This window comes from Pan paniscus, chromosome 3 (assembly GCF_029289425.2).
Source record: "Pan paniscus chromosome 3, NHGRI_mPanPan1-v2.0_pri, whole genome shotgun sequence".
In the NCBI taxonomy this organism is placed as follows: domain Eukaryota; kingdom Metazoa; phylum Chordata; class Mammalia; order Primates; family Hominidae; genus Pan; species Pan paniscus.
The window spans coordinates 120,079,513-120,104,555 of record NC_073252.2 but is presented as its reverse complement, the minus strand read 5'-3'; the positions used below and the strand labels follow the sequence as shown (position 1 = coordinate 120,104,555).

Below are 25,043 nucleotides of genomic sequence, written 5' to 3'. Positions count from 1 at the left end.
ATAAGCATCCCCTTTTGGTTAATCTAGTCTAAGTGGGTTGTTGTCACTTAAAAGTCCTGACAAAGATTTATTTGTGATCTCAGTTGAAAATTCTCTAACTTTTCCAGTTCTTTGTCAGACTCTAGGCCTTGGTGCTTTCTAAGGTAACTTAGGATGAGCACTAAGGCTAGGCTTGGGGAGGAAAACAGAATGGTAAGGAGAGACTGGCAATCTACTAACCTTAATCAATTTCTACCTCTCTCAACATTTTAAGAGCCCTTAAATAAGTATCTCTGTAGCTCACCCTGTCCCTGTCCAATTTTATAACAAGCAAAACAATAAAAATTTATATTGTGCTATCATCTTAGTCAAGACACATTACCACTTTCATAGTTACCTCCTAACTGATTTCCTAGGCTTTTTTGCCCTCTAATCTTTGAAAGTGTTCCTTTGATAGTGTCGTCATTTGCCTTCTTGTTCAGAAACATTCAATGGCTAGCCTACTCACTACCCACCAAATCAAACTCCTTAATTTGGCATTTAACATTTTTCCACCTTATTTTTTTATATAACTCTATTCTAGCTAAATTGGACAAATGTGAATACTGCGCTTTAACATCATGATTCGTGTTACATTATTCTCTCTGCCTGAATTTTCCCTGGCCCACATCTCCCAGTTTTTGCTTAAGAAAGATTTATCCTGTCCTTTGAGTGCTTGTTTAAATGTTTGTCCCTCCATGAAGTTTTCTCTGATCCCAGTATTCTCCCATATTTGAAAATATTCTCTTCTTTTTATACATTTCAATAGCAACTGGAATTTTATGTTTTATTGTACATATCACATATTTCAATGTAATTTTGCTATATGTGCCTTAACTACATTGTAAAAATTTAAAAGTATGAAGGATAGAAAGTATATCTTATTCATTTTAATCTTTTCTAAAACATCTTGTAGTATATATATATGTGTATATTTATATATATATAAAAACACACGGTGTCTGATTAATAATTGTTAAATAAATACAAATGTTCTAATACAAAATAGTTTTTTTTTAAATTAGTGAACGCCAGAATTAGCTTAGCCAAAAGATTCTCTTGCCATTAAAATAAGGCAGAATTCTATCTAACATAAAATAATGCTGCATGTGAACCTACCAGCTGCTGCTTGTCCTGTAGTTCTTGAACATACTTCATAGGTGCCATCTGGAACTACACCTGTACAAAAATCACCCCAAAAATAGTTTTCAATAAAAATACATTTGTGACTATATATTGCACTCTTTAATTTTTCACACAAGATTATTATCTAAATACAAAGAGGATTACTATCCTTCCTAGATTTTAGTTCTTAATCTTTGGAATGAAAGGGCTATCTTAATGACTTGTAAGATCGATTCTTATTGTGAAATAAAATATTTCACAATATTTTATTCTATGATTTAAATAATTTAACTGCAGTTTTAGCTTTACTTTCTGCATGTGATTTCCTTATTTGAGTGACAACACCTGGCCAACTCTGAACCTCTAGATGGCTTATCCACTAATATCCAGGATGCTATGACAATTTGTTATCATAAATGAATGGCACTTTGAGAATGCAAATGACTTAAAATAGAATTTTGGTAACTAAGAGCTGCCACATTAGGTCAGACACATGATTCATCAGTCTTACCTTCTCTTTTGACATGGAACATTTTATGAGAAAAAAAATGGCTGAAGGCTATGATGTCAATCTCAAGATCATGGACCTATCTCCAGAATATATCTACTTTAACTTTGAAACATTTACTACCAACTGGCTTTAATCTGGTAACTTCAGCTTCAAAAAAGATGTTAATTAAATTCAACAATTTTACACAGTGAAAGTTGAAACAACTTTTAAACAAAGTAAACTCTAAACATAGAATTAAGACCTTCCTCAGTCATCCTTAGAAGAAACTAAATATCAATTTAAACTCCAGAGTACATATATCTTTAATGTCCTTTTGTAATTCACTCTGAGAATCCTAAATTGGTATTCAAATGTTACTTAAATTTGAGCTTACTATTCATATTTTAGGTAATTTGGTATTACATTTCTGTCTTTGAAAAATTTCAAAAGGGAAAAATCTTTCCAACTTAGAAATATTACAACTTAGTTTGTGAGAGAGGATCTACTTGTTATTATGTTTTTTTGAAGACTGCCAATAAGTTTAACATCTAAATTATACATTTGAACTGTATAGTACCTGTGTCTCACATACAAATTCTAATTAAGAAATAACTAGATTTGATTTTGGAGTATCACCCAATTCACCTTTGTAGTCATGGTTACAAATCTGAACAATAAGACCTACATTACCCTTTCAAATCCAAGAATGCTAGAATGAAAAGAAAACCCTTTGAAATCTGAATAACATAACTGAGGCCAAGTGAAAGGAAGAATTAGTAAATAAAAAGGGAGAAGAAAACTTTTAGGATTTCCTATCCCAAGGAGTAGTAGAGAATTTTTAAAAATTAAGCTTAAAGGCTAGGTGTGGTGGCTCACACCTATAATCCCAGTGCTTTGGGAGGTCAAAGCCACAAGATCACTTGAGGCTAGGAGTTCATGACCAGCCTGGGCAACATAGTGAGACTCCATCTATACAGCAAATTTAAAAATTAGCCAGGTATGGTGGCATGTGCCTGTGGTCCCAGCTACTTGGGGGGCTGAGGCGGGAGGATTGCTTGAGCTCAGTAGTTCAAGGCTGCAGTGAGCTATGATGGCACCACTGCACTCCAGCCTAGGTAACAGAGCAAGATTCTGTCTCTAAAAAGCAACAAAAACATTAAGCTTAAAAGATGAATATATAAACTCATAGAATATAGAGCCACGATGAATTAATAAGGAATATTACGATTTTTAGATGTAGATCTGAATCCTGAAAATGAGGACTAAGAAATCAACTAGTCTCTTCCCCATAATACCCGTGGTTTCTGTATCACAGACAGAATGATGACTTGGAGCAACCATTAGGCTGAATGCAGGATGGTAATTTTTCTGCTCTGATGACCAAAGGCTACCTAGGTTTTACAGAGAGCTTGCAGACATCTAAACTTCTGATGGTTTATTTTGTCTAAATACACATTCATGATATTGTCCTAATATTTACTGTCTACTTAAATCGTTCTTTGAACTCTTCCTATAGACTGTCCTTGCTAATTTTTAATGCATTTCTCAATAAACATTATCACCTAGAGAAGAAATTTTACTGGGTCACCTTTTTTTTAGAGTATGTTTTAAAAATGACCTGTTAAAAAAATTCTAAGGCATAATCCTAACATTCCTTATTTCTCTGCCCTATACACATCACCTTTGTTCAAAAATATTGAGGTATACTTATTACTAATAAAAACTATAAACTAGTAAACTAATTTGTCCATTTTATCATTTGGAAGTTTTATAAATATGTCAATTACATAACTACTCTGCTTATCTCCTTCTGGCCCCCTCCCAAGAAACCCAAACAATAAGCATGTTACAGAAGCATGTCAGTTAGTCCCCTCTAAAACCCAAAATAAATTATTCTGAGTATCATGATTACCAGCATGTTAGTGTTCTGTATTAACAGAATATATACTGAGGTGCTAAATTATTTGTTCATTTTTTAATGTATGTTTCTGATTCTGAGTCAGAGCGTATTTCTCATTTTATATCTTATGCATTTGCCCTTTAAGATAAACTGTTAAGGAAATGGTTTACTTCCTTTTTTTCCAAATATATTCTACTTATTTTAATAAATACAATGATGGTAAAGCTGTCACCTTAATAAAAATCACTAAGTTTAAATTTATTTTTGTCTTTTATTAAAAAAAAAAAGATATGTTTTAGTGATTTTAAAAAAGCCATGTATAACTATTGTGTAAAATAATAAATCTATAAAGATTTCTGTTGTAGGCTGATATTGGTCTTTTGGATAATAGGCATGAGTATTTCCATATCAAGTCTTCTCAGTAACCTGAAGTATTTCAAATAAGTACTGGTATTTTACCTATAATTATCTAAATGCAAAGTATTTGATGGGGTTTAGTACACACTGCCTTCTAAAATGGCACCTTGTCATATGGAAGGTATTTTAAACTGAAGCAATTTGAGAAGCAGCAGATGCAGGAAGGACTTTGACTTTCTTCTGAAGTAGGTCATATGAACCACATGTGCGAGATGCCCTTCCTATACCCAGAGGAAAGGAGCATCCTCATCTCCAAAGTGGAGGGACACTGAGAGGAATCTGAACAAACAGACCTTGGTTAGTTTCCCCCAGTTTACTACGCTTAACTCATACCCCTTTTTATTTTCTCACATTGCTCTACAACTCTCTACTCTTCATCAAACCTAGCATAAAAATACTCAGGTTTAACCATTTCTTTGGATCTTCATTTCCTTATGAAGGTTCCATGTCACAAAAAAACCTCATATTAAATAAACCTGTATGCTTTTCTCTCATTAATTGGTCTTTTATTACACAAGCCCCAGCAAATAGCCTAAAAGGGTAGTAGGAAAAGATATTTTTCCTTCCCTACACATTAAAACCAATACTTTTTCATTTTGAATGCTAAAACTTCAATTTTTGTAAAAATAATAGAAATTTTCCCATTCCTCAAAGAAAATGGGAAGTAGAAAGATTTCCCTCTAGTGGAGAGAGGAAAAAATTACATAAACAATGGGCTACCGCTTTCTAAAAAGTAAGTAATTTAGTTTACAAGATTGAGGAATTTTAGTTCACTCCTTATTTATAATTTTTCTTTATTATTAAGATTAATGATGCTTTACCAACTCTGCTATAATATTTAAAATATAAAAATATATACAAATAAATTCCGTATCTTCAATATGGCCTATAAACACAGCTTTAGTTATACCCAACCTTGAATATTATGGAATTGCAGGAATTCATGTTACACTCTGCACTCCTACAAATTTGAACATGTGGATTTATTCACGTCAATATTAATTAAGGCTGGCGTTCCTGGTCCTGGCTATTTACAACCTGTTCTGTGTTTTATGGTGAGTTGGATATTGCACATTTATCATTTTCTTTCAAGATTCCGACAGGTCAAAAATGCTTTATCTGGTCAAACATGGATCAATTACAGGAAAAATCAGGGACTGTGTAAACATTCAAATGTTATAGTACCAAAAAGAATGCCTGGTTGGTTTACTTACCAAAACTACTCAATGCTGTAGTTTTTCACGAATATGGTTTGTTACCTGTAACTAGAAATAGCCCTTCTTTCTCAAAGTCTAAAAACATTTGCTATATCTAAGCATCTTTTAATTTCACAAATGGAGACTTAATGTTTTATTTTTTAAGTTCTAAACTGTATATAGAAATAAAAGATACTCACAGGCATTCATCACTAAATCCCCATGAATTTCTGGTTTCCAGTCATCCCATGATGTCTCAAATCCATCAGCAAAACGGATACAAAAGTTTTTGAAATGCCCTTTGCTAACCAGAGACTCTGAAGAGCACGCAGTGATGAGAGTACTTTCAATGGTTAATACCAAAGCAGAACCAGTGTCAAGGTCTCCAGTATGATTAGACTGCAAAATATATTAAAGAAGAAATAAGACAAAAGTTGACAATTTTTTAAACTTAGAAATCCTCACAGGATTCATAGGAATAGAAATCTAGAAACGGTCAAGCCTAGATATGTTCATTAAAGAGCAGCTTAGAAAGATGCCTTTTAAAAATTAAATTGCTTAAGTGAAATGTACTTGCCATGTGCATTTTTTTTCTTACTTAACATACAAAGGGCTATCTACATTTCTATCTCAAGCCTCTCTTTTAGTTGTGGGGAGATGCTCTCACTATGCCACCCACCTGTGGTGTTTATGGCCTTCCTAGGCAGTGCCCATTATGCTATTAAAAAACTACTATATTTCAGTTCCTGAAACACAAACATACCAATGCCACCCATCCTCAACCTGAAGTTTTTCTTAACACTGTCTTACCAAACAGAATCCTAAAAGATAAATTAATTCAACAACTGGTTACAAGTTATTAAGGTAAATTGTAACAGTAAAATATAGATCTCTATATGCTATTGTTAATAACTGTTGCTTCTTGGCCTGACAGGTGTTCATAGCCTTTTCTCTCTCTCATACACACATGTGCATGCAGTTACATATTCCTGAAAATTGGTCTTAAGTTGCAAAGAGAAAATTCCTGGTTTATGTGCACACTGCTTTGAAGTTTCATTCCCATTAAATATTACAGTATAAAAGCATTTTGGAATTCCCTATTCTATTACAGGTTAAGTTTATTAAACAGTATTCTTAAATGTCCTTTTATTTCCATCTTATAAACAAGTCCATACCAATGACTTCCTTGTTAAAAAAGAAAACAATAAAATGATTCTGAAACTAAGCTTCTTTTTATGAAGGTAAAAATTAAGAGTTATCTGGTGGGTATCAATCTTATCACTATTCTGAAGCATATAAGAGTGCTTCAGAGAAAAGTCCCATGAGATTAAGATTTAATACATTGAGATGAGTAATGGTTGAAGGAATTCAATCTTACTTGCTACCTACTAAACAGTTATAAACTGTTACACTGAAAAATGTACTGTTATATTCTAAATACTTAGAAATGGTTATGTAGAAATGCCTGGCTCTTAATCCTGGAATATGACTTGACTTTTTGTACCTGTGCAGTATTTGTGATAGGTAGGCAAATTCCCAGATCATTGACAGTGAGCTGGAGAAAAAGAGTCCCAAAGGCCTGGGCTGATGTTTGCTGGATACCAGGTAGCATATCTACTACTTCCTTTGTAGCCATATGAATATCCTTATGTAAAGCCATTCGTTGTTCATTCCAGTTGTCATAGGCAGCCTTATAATTCAGCCAAAACAGCACAGCTTTTGATAATTAAGACAGGGCAGAAAGAAAATTAAAATCAACACTGTAAATCTATATGTTAAGTAAAACTCAAAAGCTGCAAAATCCTGTTGCTTAATAAAAATTACACCCAGAAAACTGTAGCATTAGAATTAGGAAAGATCTAAGAGGACATATAGTCACCATTTTTTAAATAACAAATGAAAAAATAAAACAGAAAGCAGGCAACCACATAATGGCACAAGGAAGAAGAAAATCCAGGTCTGTTCATTCCCTCTAACTTATTTGTGAAATGCCTATTATATGTTAGATACTGGGATGGAATAACAAATGAAAACAGACATGGTGCTTAACTTCATCTGTAGAGCTGTTACTTCTTTTAAAATTCTTTAAGGTACATAATGCTAGGAACATACCATTAAAAGGATCTGATTTACAGAGAAAAGTCAAAGATGTTTGAGTTTGTTAAACAGAAACAAACCTTAAGGAAAACCTTGATTTCACAGCAGTGTATAGATGGAGGGGCCTGTAAAAAGGACATAAAGATGGAGAGGCCAGAGAAGTAGGAGGAACAGCAAATGCAGGTTGAGCATCCCTAATCCGAAATCCAAAATCCCAAAACTTTCTGAATGTTGATATGATGCTACAAGTGGAAAATTCCACATCTGAACTCATGTGAGACTGCAGCCAAAATGCTGTCAAAACTTTGTTTCATGCACAAAATTATTTAAAATATTTTATAAAATTATCTTCAGGCTATGTGTATATGGTGTATATGAAACATAAATAAATTTCATGTTTAAACTTGGGTCCCAGCCCCAAGATATCTCATTATGTATACACAAATATACCAAAATCTGAAAAAAATCCAAAATCTGAAACACTTCCTGTCCCAATTACTTTGGAAAACCAGCACTCAACCTGTTTTGTGTCAAGGACACCAAGGGTACAAAATACTTTAAGAAGCTGATGAAAGCTGATGAGAGGTCAGTAAAATGAGAACTGAAAAACATGTACATGGGATTCAGCAAAATAAAATGCTATCTGTAACACTGCCAAAAGGGCAATTTTCTAACAGGATTCTGTTACTAGCCTATGTCCATCACTGATGAAGATCTTAAATGGCTTCTTAAATGGCTCCTCATTACTTCTAAAATACAGTTCAAATATATTTGCCCAATCCACATTAATTAGACCTTGTCTACCTGTTCAGCCTTCTTTCCCATTATTTTCTTCTATGAAACCTACTGCTATATTTTCTTAGACTTATGTGTTTAAACACATTCATTCTTATTCTCTCTCACTCAATGTTTATTTGGTTCTTATTGTATGCCAGGGACTGTTCTAGGCCCTGGGATATAAAAGTAAATTTCATTTCCTTATCTCCCTGGTGAACTCCTAATTCAAAGTCAAATCAAGAATTAGTTTCTCCTCTAAGAAGCATAGGCAAAGGTAGAGAATTCCTCAGAACCAAGAACACATCTCTGACTCCACTGTGTAGTCTACTTTGTTTTCTTTTCCACTGGACTGACAGGTCCTTGAGGGCAGGGATACTGTTGTTTATTTTTGTATTCCACTTCTAGGCAGTACATGATAAATGTTTATAGAATATAAAAATAAACACAGTGCCAAAACACAAACGGGTGCATTAATTATCAAAACAAAAAAATTCAGCATTACAATTACATAATCTGAAGCAGACACTCTTATGTTATCCAGCCAGAAGACAAAATAACTTTAAAATGTAAAATAACTTTTAAAAACTGAAGGGAAAAAGCAAGATTTTTTTTTTTGGATACACACATTTCAGATTTAGGAACCATTTAGCTGTCAAGCATTTACACCAGTAAACTACAAGATTCTTATCTAGCATTAACAAAGCATTCCTAGATCCCAGAGGATAGTAGTGATTGACTTTATCTTACCTCTATCAAAGGCCACAGGCTGTGCATAAACAATTGGTCTATTCAAAGTAATAAGCACAGCTTCCCTATCTGAAGAACCACTGATTTCTTCTCGGAGGGCATTTCTTAATCCAATTCTGGTTTTAAAATAGGCAACTTGATGAAAATCAGAACCAGCTTCCTCATAAACCTAAAATAAAATTTAAAGCTCAATAAAATAAAATAATGGAAAAAGTTTTAATATGAAACTAAACATTATTAATGGTATTGTTCACCAAAAAAACTACAATACATTTTTCTCAAATTCAGCTGTTAATGTATATTCCTTATACTCTGTACCATAAACACTTGAAATTAATATACAAAATAGCCATGCAAGAAGTAAATATGAAGTCATAGATAAACTTTATATAAAAGTTAGGATGAGGTCCATATTCTAAATGGCAATGTATTAAATATTTCAGAATAATTAGAACCTCTAAGAGATGACAAGAAATTTTTGTTCATTTTTTCCTCGTATCTTTAATGCAGCGATTCAGTTTTGAAACTGTGACTGGCATTTTTCTACTTCGTTCTTCAAAGAGGAAAAAAGATTAAAATCTACATAATAATTTTTGGCAAAATAAAAACAAAAAAAATCTCCAATAAGCTGTGAACATTCATTTTTATAAAATAGAGAATCTAACTGCTGTTTTTTAACTTTATTTAACATTACTATATGCAGAACTTGCTAATATTCTACAGGAAAGGTATACACTTAACATTTTAAGAACTGAGTAATGTTAGCACAAGACTTTGAAATAAAAAATGTTTAGCAAAATAAAAAAAATTACAAGCAAATGATTACGAAGATACTGGATTAAGTTTTATGTGAGTGCATCTGCACTAAACTATAACAATATGCGGCTACAATTTTCAATGAAATGCCAAGGTAAATGAGTTTTCACTGAATTTATAATCAGAAACTTTAGGAAATTAAACTAAATATTTTTGTAAATATAATAATACATAAGTTACAGTAGTTAAAATTGATGTGCAAAATTTAAAAGCCATAGTTCTAACATCAACATATTCTGTACTCACCTGATGTTTGACAATTTGTCCTAATGCCAGATTTAAATCCACCTGGCATTTGCCAAACAGTTTCAGATAGCTGCTACTTCCTGGTGAAGCTTTGGTTTGAAGTCGGTTAGAAAGTTCCAGTTCAATCAATCCAGTTTCAAATCTTACAGCTCTCATTGATGGAGTAGTGGCCGTTACTTGAATACCCTAGCAGATTATATGTTAGGAGGAAAAAAATGAATCTTAAATCAACAACATATACCTACTCAAATGTAGTCTTTCAGTATATGATAAATAAAATAGTCGTGTTTTAAACCATGAACAGGCATACCTTGGAGATAATATGGGTTTGGTTCCAGACCATTGTAATAAAGTGGGTCACACAAATTTTTTTGTTTTCCAGTGCATATAAAAGGTTATACTACAGTCCATTAAATGTGTAATACCATTATGTCTAAAAAACATTGTACATGCCTTAATTTAAAAAACACTTTGGCCGGGCGTGGTGGCTCATGCCTGTAATCTCACCACATTGGGAGGCTGAGGCAGGCAGATCACTTGAGGTCATGAGGTCGAGACCACCCTGGCCAACATGGTGAAACCCTATCTCTACTAAAAATACAAAATTAGATGGGCCTGGTGGTGTGTGCCTGTAATCCCAGCTACTCAGTAGGCTGAGGCAGGAGAATAGCTTGAACCAGGGAGTCGGAGGTTGCAGTGAGCCGAGATGATGCAACTGCACTCCAGCCTGAGACAGAGCAAGACTCTGTCTCAAAAACAAAACAAAACTTTATTGCTAAAAAATGCCAACAATCATCTGAGCTTTTAGTGGGTTGTAATCTTTTTGCTAGTGGAGGGTCTTGCCTTGATGTTGATGGCTGCTGACTGATCATGGTAGTGGTTGTTGAAGTCTGGGGTGACTGTGGCAGTTTCTTCAAATAAAATGACAATGAGGTTTGTGTTACTGATTGACTCTTCCTTTCATGAAAGACTTCTCTGTAGCATATGATGCTGTTTGATAGCATTTTACCCACAGCAGAACCTCTTCCAAAGTTACAGTCAATCCTTTCCATACCTTGCCACTGCTTCATCAACTAAGTTTATGGAACATTCTAAATCCTTTGTCATTTCAACAGTGTTTACAGCATCTTCACCAGGAGTAGATTCTATCTGAAGATAGAATTTCTTTGCTCATTCATAAGAAGGAACTCTTCACCCATTCAAGTTTGATCATAAGATTGCAGCAATTCAGTCCCATCTTCACGCTCCACATTTAATTCTAGTTCCCTTGCTATTTCCACCCTGTCTGCATTTACTTCCTCTACTGAAGTGTCTTGAGTCCCTCAAAGTAATCCATGAGAGTTGGAACCGACTTCTTCCAAAGTCCTAGTGATGTTGATATTAGCACCTCCTCTCATGAATCAAAGTGTTCTCTCTTCCAGAAGGTTTTCAATTTACTTTGCCCAGATCCATCTGAGGAATCACTATCTATGACAACTGTAGCCTTACAAAATGTATTTCTTAAATCATACACTTGAAAGTTGAAATTACTCAATTCATGAGCTGCAGAAGAAATGTGTTAGGCATAAAAACGTTAATTTCCTTGTAAATTTTCACCAGAGCTCTTAGGTGACCAGGTGCATTGTCAGTGAGCAGTAATATTTTTAAAGGACTCTTTGTTCTGAGCAGTAGACCCATAGTGGGCTTAAAATATTCAGTGAACCATGTTGTAAAAAGATGTGCTGTCATCAAGACTTTGTTGTCCCACTGATAGAGCATAGGCAGAGATTTAGCATAATTCTTAAGGGCCCTAGGATTTTCAGAATGGTAAATGAGCACTGGCTTCCACTTAAAGTCACCAGCTGCATTTGACCCTAACAAGAGTCAGCCTGTCCTTTGAAGCCAGGCATTGATTTCTCTCTAGCTGTGAAAGTCCTAGCTAGCATCTTTTTCCCATAGAAGGCTACATGGAAAAATCTGTCGTTTAGCGTAACCACCTTCATCAATTATTCTAGCTTGATCCTCAGTTTGCACTTTTATGTTATGAAGACAGGTTCTTTCCTTAAACATTATGAACCAATCTCTGCTAGCTTCCAAGTTTTCTTTTGCAGCTTCCTCACCTCTCCCAGCCTTCATAGAATTGAAGAAAATTAGGGCATTGCTCTGGATTAGGCTTTAGCTTAGGGGAATGTTGTGGCTGGTCTATCCACACCATTCAAACTTTCTCCATATCTGCAATAAGGCTGTTTGGCTTTCTTATCATTCCTGTGTTCACTGGAGTAGCACTTTTAATTTCGTTTAAGAACTTCACCTTTGCATTCACAACTTGGCTAACTGGCGCAAGAGACCTAGCTTTCAGCCTGTCTTGGCTTTTGACATATCTTCCTCACCAAGCTTAATCGTTTCTAGCTTTTGATTGAAAGTGAGAGATGTGCAACAATATTTAACGATTTAGTTTGCTATCCTACATTGGTGCAGCTCCTGGCGCCCCTAAACAATTCCCGTAGCAACATCAAAGATTTCTGATCACAGAGCATTATAACAGATATATAATACTAATGAAAAAGTTTGAAATATTGTGAGAATTAGTAAAATATGACACACAGAAAGTGAATATATGCTATTGGAAAAATGGCACCTGCAATTCATAAAAAAACCTCAATACCTGTGAAACACAATAAAGCGAAGTGCAATAAAACAAGGTATGCCTGTATAGGATATGTCTAATGAACTGATAAAACTGGCAACATTAATTTCTCATGTTAGTAGCAATTTTTTCCCATTATGTTTCATTTTGATATTTTACATTTAAAATTTAGTATTCAATGGATTGAATACATTAAATACAATTAAATAACTTTTATGAACACCAGTATCTTAAATATTGGAAATATTAAGTTTTCTATTAAAATAATATAGTCTTTGTTTGTTTTTTAAGACAGGTCTCACTCTGTTGCCCAGGCTTAAATGCAGTGGCACAACCACAGCTCACTGTAGCCTTGAACTTCCAGACTGAAGCAATCCTCCTGCTTAAGCCTCCGAAGTAACTGAGACTACAGGTGTGTGCCACCCACCTGGCTAATTTTTTTGTTTTTTCAAATTTTTTGTAGAGACAAAGTCTCGCTATGTTGCCAGGGCTAGTCTCAAACTCCTGGGCTCAAGCAATCCTCCTGCATCAGCCTTCTAAAAGTAATATAGTTAACTGGAAAAGTGCATAAAATATTTCTTGCAGAGCAAATTATAACAGCAGTACTTGAAGAAAAACAAAATGTTCATCAGAAGGGAGTGGCTGAATAAATTGTTACAACTGTACAACATACAATACAGATGTTCAAGAAGATAAAACTAATCTAAATATTCTAATATGGAAAGGTATCCAATTATTTTTCAAATGTATAAATATATGCATATATAAAAATACTAACAGGAAAAAAGTCCTAAAGAATATTCAAATAATTATTGTTAAAACTTTTTCTCTGAGTAGATGGAGTTATAATCATTTTTATTTTCTGTTTGGTAATTTATGTAAGATACAAATTTTCTATAACAAGCATATATTAATTGATTAGAAAAATTTTTATAAAAGTATCATTATATTTATGTTACCTTGAACTGCAAGTTTAGGGAATAGAGGAGAATTTTAGGTTTATCTCCATCTGCTGTTCCATCATGTTCGTTCCAGAGAGGAATAGGCTGCTCCCCACCTAAAGGAAAGAAGAGTTCGGGACAATTTTTTTTTTAAAGAAAAAAAATAACTATTTTGTGCATTAAAAAAAAAATCCTCACAAAATATTTTCTTTTTACTGACCACTGATACAGAGATCTTTAGCTAAGTTACATTTAACTGAGACAGATATATGAAAGATAGGGATAATTCTGCATATGTAGACATTTATTAATAACATTTTATATTCAATTAAAACACTGTATATATTATTGAACCAAAACATGTGTTTATACATCTCAGAAAACACATTTGAGGGAAAAAAGTAAACTGGACTAATTTCTTCAACTAATAATGTGAATTCTGTTGCAGGGCCCCTGGTGGTGAAGTTACTATTAAGAGAGCATTTTTTTTTTTTTTTTTTTGCCTGGGCAATGTGGCATACGAAAATAATGTTCTAATATCTTAATATCTTACTTCTGTTTCCACTTCTCTTTCCATTGATTTGAAAACATTCTGCCTATCTTTCAAATATTCTATCTTACAATGATTAATCTTTTTGTACATATGTTGAGTTTATCATCATCCCAGGGAGTCTGTATAGGTGGGATGGAATTTTTTTTCCCCCTATTAGGGACCACAGATATTATCAAAATAACTAAGAACCAAATAGATAAAAAGCAGATTTTGTTTGTTTTGAAGGAGAAATTAATCTTTTTTGGGCTTTTGAAATTTAGGGGTCAAAAATCCATTTAGTTAGTACTATGATAAAAATATTTTTTAGTTTTCTACTAGAACAGAAAATAGGAAGAAAATAGAGGCAGCAGTCAACAGAAGGTACATCCAAGATAAGACCAAGAAAAGGGAGACAAGGACATAACTTGGCCCCCCAAAAAAGACCTTTGTACATAAAGATGAATAAATACACCAGAAAGGTAATGAAAGAATGATATGGATGAAGAGATGGGAAGTAAAGTATTAAGGATTTGTGGATTGGTTATACCAGAACATATTAATTAACATATATTTGGGCCAGGCACGGTGGCTCATGCCTTAATCCCAGCACTTTGGGAGGCTAAGATGGGTGGATGACCTGAAGTCAGGAGTTCGGGACTAGCCTGGCCAACATGGAGAAACCCCATCTCTACTAAAAATAAAAAAAATTAGCTGGGTGTGCTGGTGGGCACCTGTAATCCCAGCTACTCGAGACGCTGTGGCAGGAGAATCACTTGAACCCAGGAGGAGGCAGAAGTTGCAGTGAGCCGAGATGGCACCACTACATTCCAGCCTGGATGACAGAGACTGACTCAAAAACAAAATAAAAAAATATATATTTGTATTTTGGAAGAATAAACTATATGTGTCTTTGTACATTATATGTGTCTTTGTACACTTAGTGCCTGCCTGTACGCTTGTACCTTTCCTCTCTGAGCTATCCTTCTCTAAAATATACAGCATACAGATTACATTTTCTTTTCTTCAACTTATAATTAAGTACTTCTCTCTGCCTCCTAACTCAAATCTACAATCATCCCTTACCTAAGCCTCATCACTGATAACCCTACCTACAGCCATATACATACATACATATATGTATGTGTGTATTTGTGTGTATATAATATCACCCCCCCAACCCAGCTATCAACTACCTTTTCCTATCCCTGTTGTCTCTATCTTCCATCTACTACCAGGAAAGCTTCCACTGTCTTACATTATGCTTTTCATTTCCCTGATTCTCTAACTGCATTTGCATATGGCTTTTTGTTGCCATTATTATTTGGAAATCTCAAATTCATTCATTCCTTTGATCCAGTAGTAGATGGTGTTTAGCTTACTTTTCAATGCTATTTCCAAAACATTAAACTACTACTGTCTCTGCTTTTCATCATTTGAATTCCAAACCACAGCCCTCTTACACATCCCTGTTCCTTGAGCTCACTTTCCTTAAATGACTTTATCCCCTCACTTACATTCTGTTCTTATTCATTTTTTACTCCTAAGTAGTTATGTGTAAATTCTAATACCTAATATTTGCTTACTGAGTGCATATATTTATCAATTCTAATACCTAATATTTGAGTGCTTACTGAGTGCCAAGTGCTCTTCTAAGTTCTTTATCACATTTTGTTTATTCAAACTCTTTCTGATACACCCTGATCAGCATATGGTCCTTCCTTCCTACATGATGTTTGCCAAAAAATACACATTTCTGTATATTAATTTATCTACACAGCAATTTCCCTAATTAAAGAATTCTTAAGGGGAAGGGCCATATATATGTGGATCCTAGCAAGCAGTACCTTAGCTGACCCTCAGTCTTTTCCTGAACGCAATTATAAAGCACCTATGTTCCTTGGTGATCCAACTCTTCATCTTCTGTCATTTCTCCAACACACTCCTCACAACAATTACTGCAAGTCTTTATAATTTTCCTGATACTCCCACAATTCTTATCTCATTCTCAGCAAATAAATGTGTCTTTCAGTCCCAGTTTCTTGCTATTTTCTTTCATCAAACTGTCCCTCTCTTGAAAGGCGCTCAATCATCAAAAAGTAGAACTTACTCAAGTATCAGTTCGAATCATTCCTATGCCTCAATACATCCTCTATTTATACTACTTAACTTCTTCATTCATCAAAAATTCATTTAAATCTTTTTATTATTATATGTTTAAATACCTAATGTTCCAAACAGAAGTATAATGTTCCAAACAGAAGTAAGTACAATTTTTACCCACATATCTTTGTAATTTGCTTATCACCTAGTTTGGGGTCATATGTTTTTAAAGTTCTGAATAAGTAACTATGGAATGGATTATAGAATCTTCTTTTATGTTTTCTAAGATACGGTTGCAATTTCTACTCTGAAATACAGAATGAGTTATGTTATAGAGAGGAAAATATTACATGAAATAATGTCTACATTTTGAGGATTTGTTAGAATACTGCCACAAAAAATTGTTTATGACTCTATGTATATCTTGACACTTTCTAACAGGATGGGTGAAATTAAGCTAAGAGAGTTCTTAGTTTCTCTTGGCTCTATAGGCAAGAGCATGGTGCAGGTTATTTAGGAATCATCATGAGATACAACAAACACAACACAATAGGTGATCAAATAAAAACTACATGATTCTGATTTTGAAAGTTAGCTGTCTTATCTATTTGTTCAATTAAATAATAAATAGTATTTTATCTAAGTAATAAGAATCAAAACAAATCTGAAGAAAATATGAATCTACTATTATGATCTATCTATGTATCTAATATTGGCTACTCTTGTCTTTTCTTTTTCTTCAAACTTTTATTTTAAGTTCTGTAGGATATGCACATTTGTTACACAGGTAAATGTCTGCCATGGTGGTTTGCTGCACACATCAAGCCATCACCTAGGTATGAAGCCCAGCATCCATTAGCTATTCTTCCTGATGCCCTCCCTCCTGCTGTCCCTGCCGACAGGTCCCAGTGTGTGTTGTTCCCCTCCCTGTGTTCATGTGTTCTCACTGTTCAGCTCCCACTGATAAGTGAGAACATGCAGTGTTTGCTTTTCTGTTCCTGCATTAGTATGCTGGGGATAACAGCTTCCAGCTCCATCAATATCCCTGCAAAGGACATGATCTCATTCCTTTTTGTGGCTGCACAGCATTCCATGGTGTATATATACCACATTTTCTTTATCCAGTCTATCATTGATGGGCATTTAGGTTGATTCCATGTCTTTGCTATTGTGAATAGTGCTGCAATGAACATACGCATGCATGTATCTTTACAATAGAATGATTTATGTTCCTTTGGGTATATACCCAGTAATGGGATTGCTGGGCCAAATGGTATTTTTGCTTCCAGATTTTTTAGGAATTGCCCCAACACTGTCTTCTACAATGGTTGAACTAATTTACGCTCCCACCAACAATATGAAAGCATTCCTTTTTCTCTGCAACTTCGCCAGCATCTGTTGTTTCTTGACTTTTTAATAATAGCCATCCTGACTGGTGTGAGATAGTATCTAACTGTGGTTTTGATTTGCATTTCTCTGATGATCAGTGATGCTGAGCTTTTTTCATACGTTTGTTGGCCACATGAATGTCTTCTTTTGAGAAGTGTCTGTTCATGTCCTTTGCCCACTTTTTAATGAGTTTTTTTTTCTTGTAAATTTAAATTACTTGTAGATTCTGGATATTACATCTGTCAGATGGATAGATTTTAAAAAATTTTCCCCATTCTGTCTGTTTACTCTGATGGTAGTTTCTTTTGCTGTGCAGAAACAGCTCTTTAGTTTAATTAGATCCCATTTATCAATTTTTGCTTTTGTTGCAATTGCTTTTGGAGTTTCCATCATGAAATCTTTGCTGGTGCCTATGTCCTAAATGGTATTGTCTAGATTTTCTTCTAGGGTTTTTATAGTTTTGGGTTTTACATTTAAGTCTTTAATCCATCTTGAGTTAATTTTTGTATAAGGTGTAAAGAAGAGGTCCAGTTTAAATTTTCTGCATATGGCTAACCAATTTTCTCAGCACCATTTATTAAACAGGGAACCCTTTCCCCATTGTTTGTTTTTTGTCAAGTTTGTCAAAGATCAGATGGTTGTAGGTGTCTGGTCTTATTTCTGAGTTCTCTATTCTGTTTCATTGGCCTATGTGTCTGTTTTTGTACCAGTACAATGCTGTGTTAGTTACTGTAGCCTTGTAGTATAGTTTGAAGTCAGGTGGTGTGATGCTTCCAACTTTTTTCTTTTTGCTTAGGATTGTCTTGGCTATTTGGGCTCTTTTTGGTTCCATGTGAATTTTAAAATAGTTTTTTCTAATGTTGTAAAGAATGCCAATGGTAGTTTAATGGGAATAACATTGAATCTATAAATTACTTTGGGCAGTATGGCCATTTTCACAATATTGACTCTTCCTATCCATGTGCATGAAATGTTTTTCCATTTGTTTGTGTCCTCTCTGATTTCCTTGAGCAGTGCTTTGTAGTTCTCCTTGAAGAGGTCCACCACTTCCATTGTTAGCTGTATTCCTAGGTATTTTATTCTCTTTGAAGTGACTGTGAATGGGAGTTCATTCATGATTTGGGTCTCTTCTTGCCTGTTATTGGTGTATAGGAATGCTAGCAATTTTTGCACATTGCACAACTTTGCTGAAGTTGCTTATCAGCTTAAGAAGCTTTTGGGCTGAGATGATGGGGTTTTCCAAATATAGGATCCTATCATCTGCAAACAAAGATAATTTGACTTCTCTTCCTATTTGTATACACTTTCTTTCTCTTGCCGGACTGCCCTGGCCAGAACTTCCAATACTATGTTGAATAAGAGTGGTGAGAGAGAGGGCATCCTTGTCTTGTGTCAGTTTTCAAGGGGAATGCTTCCAGCTTTTGCACATTCAGTACGATATTAGCTGTGGGTTTGTCATATATATCTTATTATTTTGAGGTATGTATCTTCAATACCTAGTTTATTGAGAGTTTTTAACATGAAGGGATGTTGAGTTTTATCAAAGGCCTTTTATGCATCTATTGAGATAATCATGTGGTTTTTGTCTTTAGTTCTGTTTCTGTGATGAGTTGCATTTATTGATTTGAACCAACCTTGCATCCTGGGGATGAAGCCCACTTGATTGTGGTGGATAAGCTTTTTGATATGCTTCTGGATTCAGTTTGTCAGTATTTTTTTGAGGATTTTTGCATCAATGTTGAACAGGGATATTGGCCTGAAGTTTTCTTTTTTTGTCGTATCTATGTCAGGTTTAGGTATGAGGATGATAGTGGCCTTATAAAATGAGTTAGGGAGGAGTCCCTCCTTTTCATTTTTTTGGAATAGTTTCAATAGAAATGGTACAAGCTCTTCTTTGTACATCTGGCCAGATGTGAAATTCTAGGTTGGAAATGTTTTTCTTTAAGTATGTTGAATATTGGCCCCCAATGTTTTCTGGCTTGTAGGGTTTCCACTGAGAGGTCTGCTATTAGGCTGATGGGTTTCCCATTGTAAGTGACCTGGCCTTTCTCGCTGGCTGCCCTTAACTTTTTTTCTTTCATTTCAGCCTTGGATAATCTGATGATTATGTGTCTTGGGGTTGATCTTCTCATGGAGTGTCTTACTGGGGTTCTCTGCATTTCCTGAATTCAAATGTTGGCCTGTCTTGCTCAGTTGGGGAAGTTCTCCTGGATGATATCCTGAAGTATGTTTTCCAAGTTGGTTCCATTCTCCCCATCTCTTTCAGGTACCCCAATCAGTCATAGGTTTGGTCTTTTTATATAATCTCATAGTTCTCAGAGGTTTTGTTTGTTCCTTTTCTTTTTTCTCTATTCTTGTCTGCCTGTCTTATTTCAGAAAGACAGTCTTCAAGCTCTGAGATTCTTTCCTCCACTTGGTATATTGTGCTGTTGATACTTGTGAGTGCACTGTGAAGTTCTCCTGCTGTGTTTTTCAGCTCCAACAGGTCAGTTATGTTCCTCTTTAAAATGGCTATTTTGGTTATCAGCTCCTGTATGTTTTGTCACGATTCTCAGCTTCTTTCCATTGGGTTAGAACATGTTCTTTTAGCTCAGCTAAGTTTATTATTACCCACCTTCTGAAGCCTACTTCTGTCAATTCAGCCATCTTAGCCTCAGCCCAGTCCTGTGCCCTTGCTGGAGAGGTGTTGCAGTCATCTGGGAGAGAACAGACACTCTGGCTTTTTGAGTTTTCAGCATTTTTGGATTGATTTTTTTTCTCATCTTTGCGGGCATATCTACCTTCTATCTTTGAGTTTGCTGACCTCTGAATGGGGTTGTTGTGGGGCTTTTTGGTTGATGTTGTTGTTTTCTGTTTATTTTTCTTTTTACAGTGGGGCCACTCTTCTGTAGGGCTGCTGCAGTTTGCTGGCGGTCCCCTCCAGACTCTAGTGTTCTGAGTTCCTCCTGCACCAGGTTCCTCCTGCACCAGGTTCCTCCTGCACCAGGTATCAGTGAAGGCTGTGAAACAGCAAAGATGACAGCCTGCCCCTTCCTCTGGGGCCTCTGCCCCAGGTACCGACCTAATGCTGGACCGAACACTCCTACAGGAGGTGTCTGGAGACCCCTGTTGGGAGGTCTCATCCAGTTGGGCAGAATGGGGTCAAGGACCTGCTTAAAGAAGCAGTCTGGCTGCCCCTTGGCAGAGCAGGTGTGCTGCCCTGGGGGAAATGCCCCTCATCCAGACCACCGGGACTCTCCAGAGCCAGCAGGCTGAAAAGGCTAAGTCAGCTGAACTGCAGAGATGGCAGCGCCCCACCCCCCAGGGAGAGATCAGAATTCTGTGAGTTCTGTATGTATAACTCTGGTTGGAGTTGCTGAAATTCCTGCAGGGAGGCCCTGCCCAGTGAGGAGGCATGGACCGGAGTCCCACTTAAAGAAAGAGTCTGGCCACAATCTGGCATAGTGGAGTCCCACTTAAAGAAGCAGTCTGGCCACAATCTGGCATAGCAGCTGTGCTGTCTTGTAGGGAACTCCTCCCAGTCTGGACTGCCCGGACTCCCTGGAGCAGGCAGGCTAGACCTGCTGACTTGAACTGCAGAGATGGCAGCTCTCCCAGGGGCCGTCTCAGGCAGTCTCCAGCCTTCTGCTGTTGGCCGGCTGGAATTCCAAGCCAGTGGTTCTTAACTTGTGAGTTGCCCTGGGAGTGGGGTCTATAAAATGACACTGCTTGAATCCCTGGATTCAGCCTCCTTCCTAGGGGAATGCATGGATGGATTTCCTGCCTTGCTGGAATTCCCAGGGCCAGAGTATGCAAAACTCCTGTGTCTCTGTGCGTGCCCGAGTGGCTGCTTCACCGAGACTCCACACAGCTCTGTGCTTCGGACCCAAGGCCCCGGTGGCAGGACTCACAAGGGGAATCTCCTGATCCACAGGTTGCAAAGATCTGTGGGAAAAACCTGGTTTTCCCGGGCAGGGTCACACAGTCACACATAGCCTCCCTTGCCTGGGGGTGGGGGCTCCCTGGCTTTTTGCTGCTCCTGGGTGGGCCATCACCTCACCCTGCTTTTCCTTGCCCTCCGTGGTGGAGCTGTCTGCCTAGTCCCTCCCAAAGCAAGAAACTGAATACGTCAGTTGAAAGTGCTGAATTCACTCACCATTTTCATTCCTCTGTGTGAGAGTCCTGGACTACAGCTGCTTCTACCGTCCTACTTTTGTGTCAATCAAGTTTTATTTCATAGTATAAATATGGCCCACCGTCCTACTTTTGTGTCAATCAAGTTTTATTTCATAGTATGGCATAAATATATAAGTTTAAGTGCATCATATCCTATATACTTGATTAAGCTATTAACTTGCTTAAATTATTTTGAAATTATAGCTAGCCTCATATTTTTCTGAAAAGTATTAGCATGACTTAAGAAGTGTTATTAAGGAGTTTATTTCCTAAGGGAGACTAGACTAAGTAAAAAACATCAGATTTTTTTTTTTGGATTAGCCTTTGGGGTATCAGTTCCTTGAGGCTCCTTTCCAACCCTTCTTTAAGTTAGGTACCCCAATTTTCCTGTGTTTGGAGACCTCTCCTGATACCCATGATTTACTGAAGCACATTCTCAGAGGTACCAAGAGGTCCTCCATTAGTTCTTTTAAATAACTTTGATATGTCTCATTTGGACCTCTAGATTTATATACAAGTTGGTTGGATAGGCTTATTGTTTCTCTAGTTATTCTCATAACCAGGCAAATATCTCATCAATTTCCATTTTCTTAATATTAATGCTTTTTAATTATCCTTTTCACTTGGTTAAAAGCAGATTCTTTTTCAATTTTCACTTACTTAAGTAGAGCAAAATCTTCATGTTATATTACCTAACAGTATACTTCCTTAACATACTATTTTCTTCTGACAGTGTAAATGTAAGCCTTTCACTTTTTCATATTCTCTTAAATCATTTTGCTAAACAAATACATGTTTTAACATATCTGAAATAATCTTAGATTTTTACATTGCTTAGCACACTTTCACTTTGAATATTGTAATACTAATACTCTAAATGTCTAGAGCTTTGTGAATATTCACATCTGTCTAATTTTTCTTATACTCAAGTTGTTTTACAAAAAAAATAATGGCTTTGTGTCTGTTCATTTGATAATCCATCTCTGAAGATAAAACTGTTTGATGGGCTGGGCACAGTGGCTCACGCCTGTAATCCCAGCACTTTGGAAGCCAAGGCACGCAGATCACAAGGTCAAGAGATCAAGACCATCCTGGCCAACATGGTGAAACCCTGTCTCTACTAAAAATACAAAAAATAGCTGGGTGTGGTGGTGCATGCCTGTAGTCCCAGCTACTTGGGAGGCTGAGGCAGGAGAATCGCCTGAACCCGGGAGGCAGAGGTTGAAGTGAGCTGAGATCGCGCCATTGCACTCCAGCCTGGCGACAAAGTGAGACTCCATCTCAAAAAAAAAAAAAAAAAAAAAAAAAACTGTTTGATGCATGAGCACACCTTAAAGGCCTATTTGTTTTGTTTGCCTATCACAACCTTGAATACCTTTTATCTAGTTTCAGAAAGAAAAGTTTAAAATTTAAAAGCAAAAGCTCAACCATTCACAAAACATACTAAACAATAATTTTAGCTTATGGAACCATAAGAGACGCTATTATATTATTTGCATTAATTCCATAGTATTTTATGTCTTTATCAACAAATATATACCTGGCCCAATTCTAAGATGGTAAACTCCTTATATGCTTCTAAGATGGCTGTACATTAAAAATAGTCTATTCTGTTTACTTGATCAGTGCTTACTTACATCTTTCTGAAACCCAAGCATTCTTGAAAGTCCTTTGTGGACAAATAAGGTAATCAATTTTTTAAAAAAGTATTTTCCTAACAAACTTGATGATTGTTATGAACATTAGTCTTCCTACATAACAGAAAATGTCCTAACACTAAACGTAACATGATGGAAAATCATGAAGAATATAAGAAAAAATTAGGAAAATAACTGAAGATTATGGGAGAGGGAAGAAGCAATACAGAGATCAGAGTACTGAGAAATTTGAGCTACAAGGGTTCAAAGTATTCCCTCTCAATATTCTGTTATGTTCTTTGGCCTTGACAGAATAACTGAATGCCTATGCGCCATCAGGCCCTGTGGCCAGCTAAATCATAAGTGATTTACACTTTAGCTATTTTCTCAAGGTTCATGGCTGTTGCTAAAGTCAGAAAGAAATGGTTCAAGGAACAGATCTAGCCACTCCTTTGTCACTATCATCTGATTCTCTCACAGTAAACAGCAAGTCTTCATGGTTAGAAATATTAATTTCCAGTCCTCTTTGTCCATCTTATTCTTCATAGACCTTGGGATATACTTTCATCTCCTGACTACAATCTAAAGGTTAAGCAAAGCCTTTCTCTTTAATCAAAACTACCTTAAGAGAGGCTTACCCTGACAGTCTGATACTAGGAACTCCACAACACTTGTTTTTTTTACCATAAGAAATACAAGATTAGTTCATGTAAGAGTCTATTTATTTTTTAATTATATATTATATATAATATATATTATATAGTATGTTATATATTATATATAATATATATTATATAGTATGTTATATAATATATATATTATGTGTGTGTGTGTGTGTGTGTATATATTTTTTTTTTTTTTGAGACGGAATCTCGCTCTATCACCCAGGCTGGAGCACAGTGGCACCATCTCAGCTCACTGCAAGCTCCACCTCCCAGGTTCACACCATTCTCCTGCCTCAGCCTCCCGAGTAGCTGGGACTACAGGCGCCCACCACCACGCCAGGCTAATTTTTTGTATTTTTAATAGAGATGGGGTTTCACCATGTTAGCCAGGATGGTTTTGACCTCCTGACCTAATGATCCACCCGCCTCGGCCTCCCAAAGTGCTGGGATTACAGGCGTGAGCCACTATGCCTGGCTTATATTTTTTCAGTAATAAAACTATCTTGAAAGTATTCTTTAGAACTCATAAGTTTACCAGCTTGATATAGTCTTAACAACTTTCCTATCATAAAAAATGTCATAATGTGATTTTTACCAGGTAAATGGGACACACCAAAACTTCTGTATGTTTCCCAAGTTAAGGCTTCTTCAGTGGCAGAAAGGAGTTTTACTATATATTTATTTCTTCCTTAATGATTTCTAGTCAACCATTTTTGGAAAAACTCCATGGCTACCAATGATCTGATCTTTTAAGACCTAACTTGTAAAATTCTACAGCTCTGCAGGGCTTCCTCAATATGATCATTAAGTAGCTTCCTGACCTCAGATACAACCAGAACCAGCCCAGGAGAATCAAGGAAACTGGCTGCTCACACAGCTGCTACATAATGTAGTTCCTTCATCCAAGGAGCACTGTCCTCCTTCAGACCCTTATCAAATACTGGTACATATGCTCTGCCTGCGTCCTCTCTACCTCTCCTTTCTTGCCAAACTAGGCTTCATTCTTAAGTTTTGGGATACGACTTCTTCTGAGAAGCCTTTTCTGATCCTTTAGACTACAGTAGTTTCTCCTATGACACAGACTCATAGCACCCTGTTCTTGTCATTCGCAGAACTCATCAAAATTGTAAGTGAATACCTAGATACTTCATAAATTTGTTAAATGAATG

General features: G+C 36.0%; 1 protein-coding gene across 8 annotated transcripts in view; it reads right to left on the bottom strand.

Annotated features, from left to right (window-relative positions):
- The window catches only part of BLTP1 (bridge-like lipid transfer protein family member 1), a 212,504-nt gene that overhangs the window by 50,180 nt on the left and 137,281 nt on the right, over window positions 1-25,043 (bottom strand). For all 8 annotated transcript variants that reach the window (XM_008969477.4, XM_024928495.4, XM_003816409.5 and 5 more), the window contains 6 exons: window positions 13,415-13,512; window positions 9,830-10,015; window positions 8,768-8,936; window positions 6,651-6,862; window positions 5,347-5,545; window positions 1,138-1,197 (listed from right to left, as the gene is read on the bottom strand). In XM_008969477.4, the coding sequence (XP_008967725.3) occupies window positions 1,138-1,197; window positions 5,347-5,545; window positions 6,651-6,862; window positions 8,768-8,936; window positions 9,830-10,015; window positions 13,415-13,512 (924 nt within the window). The remainder of the gene's footprint in view (window positions 1-1,137; window positions 1,198-5,346; window positions 5,546-6,650; window positions 6,863-8,767; window positions 8,937-9,829; window positions 10,016-13,414; window positions 13,513-25,043) is intronic.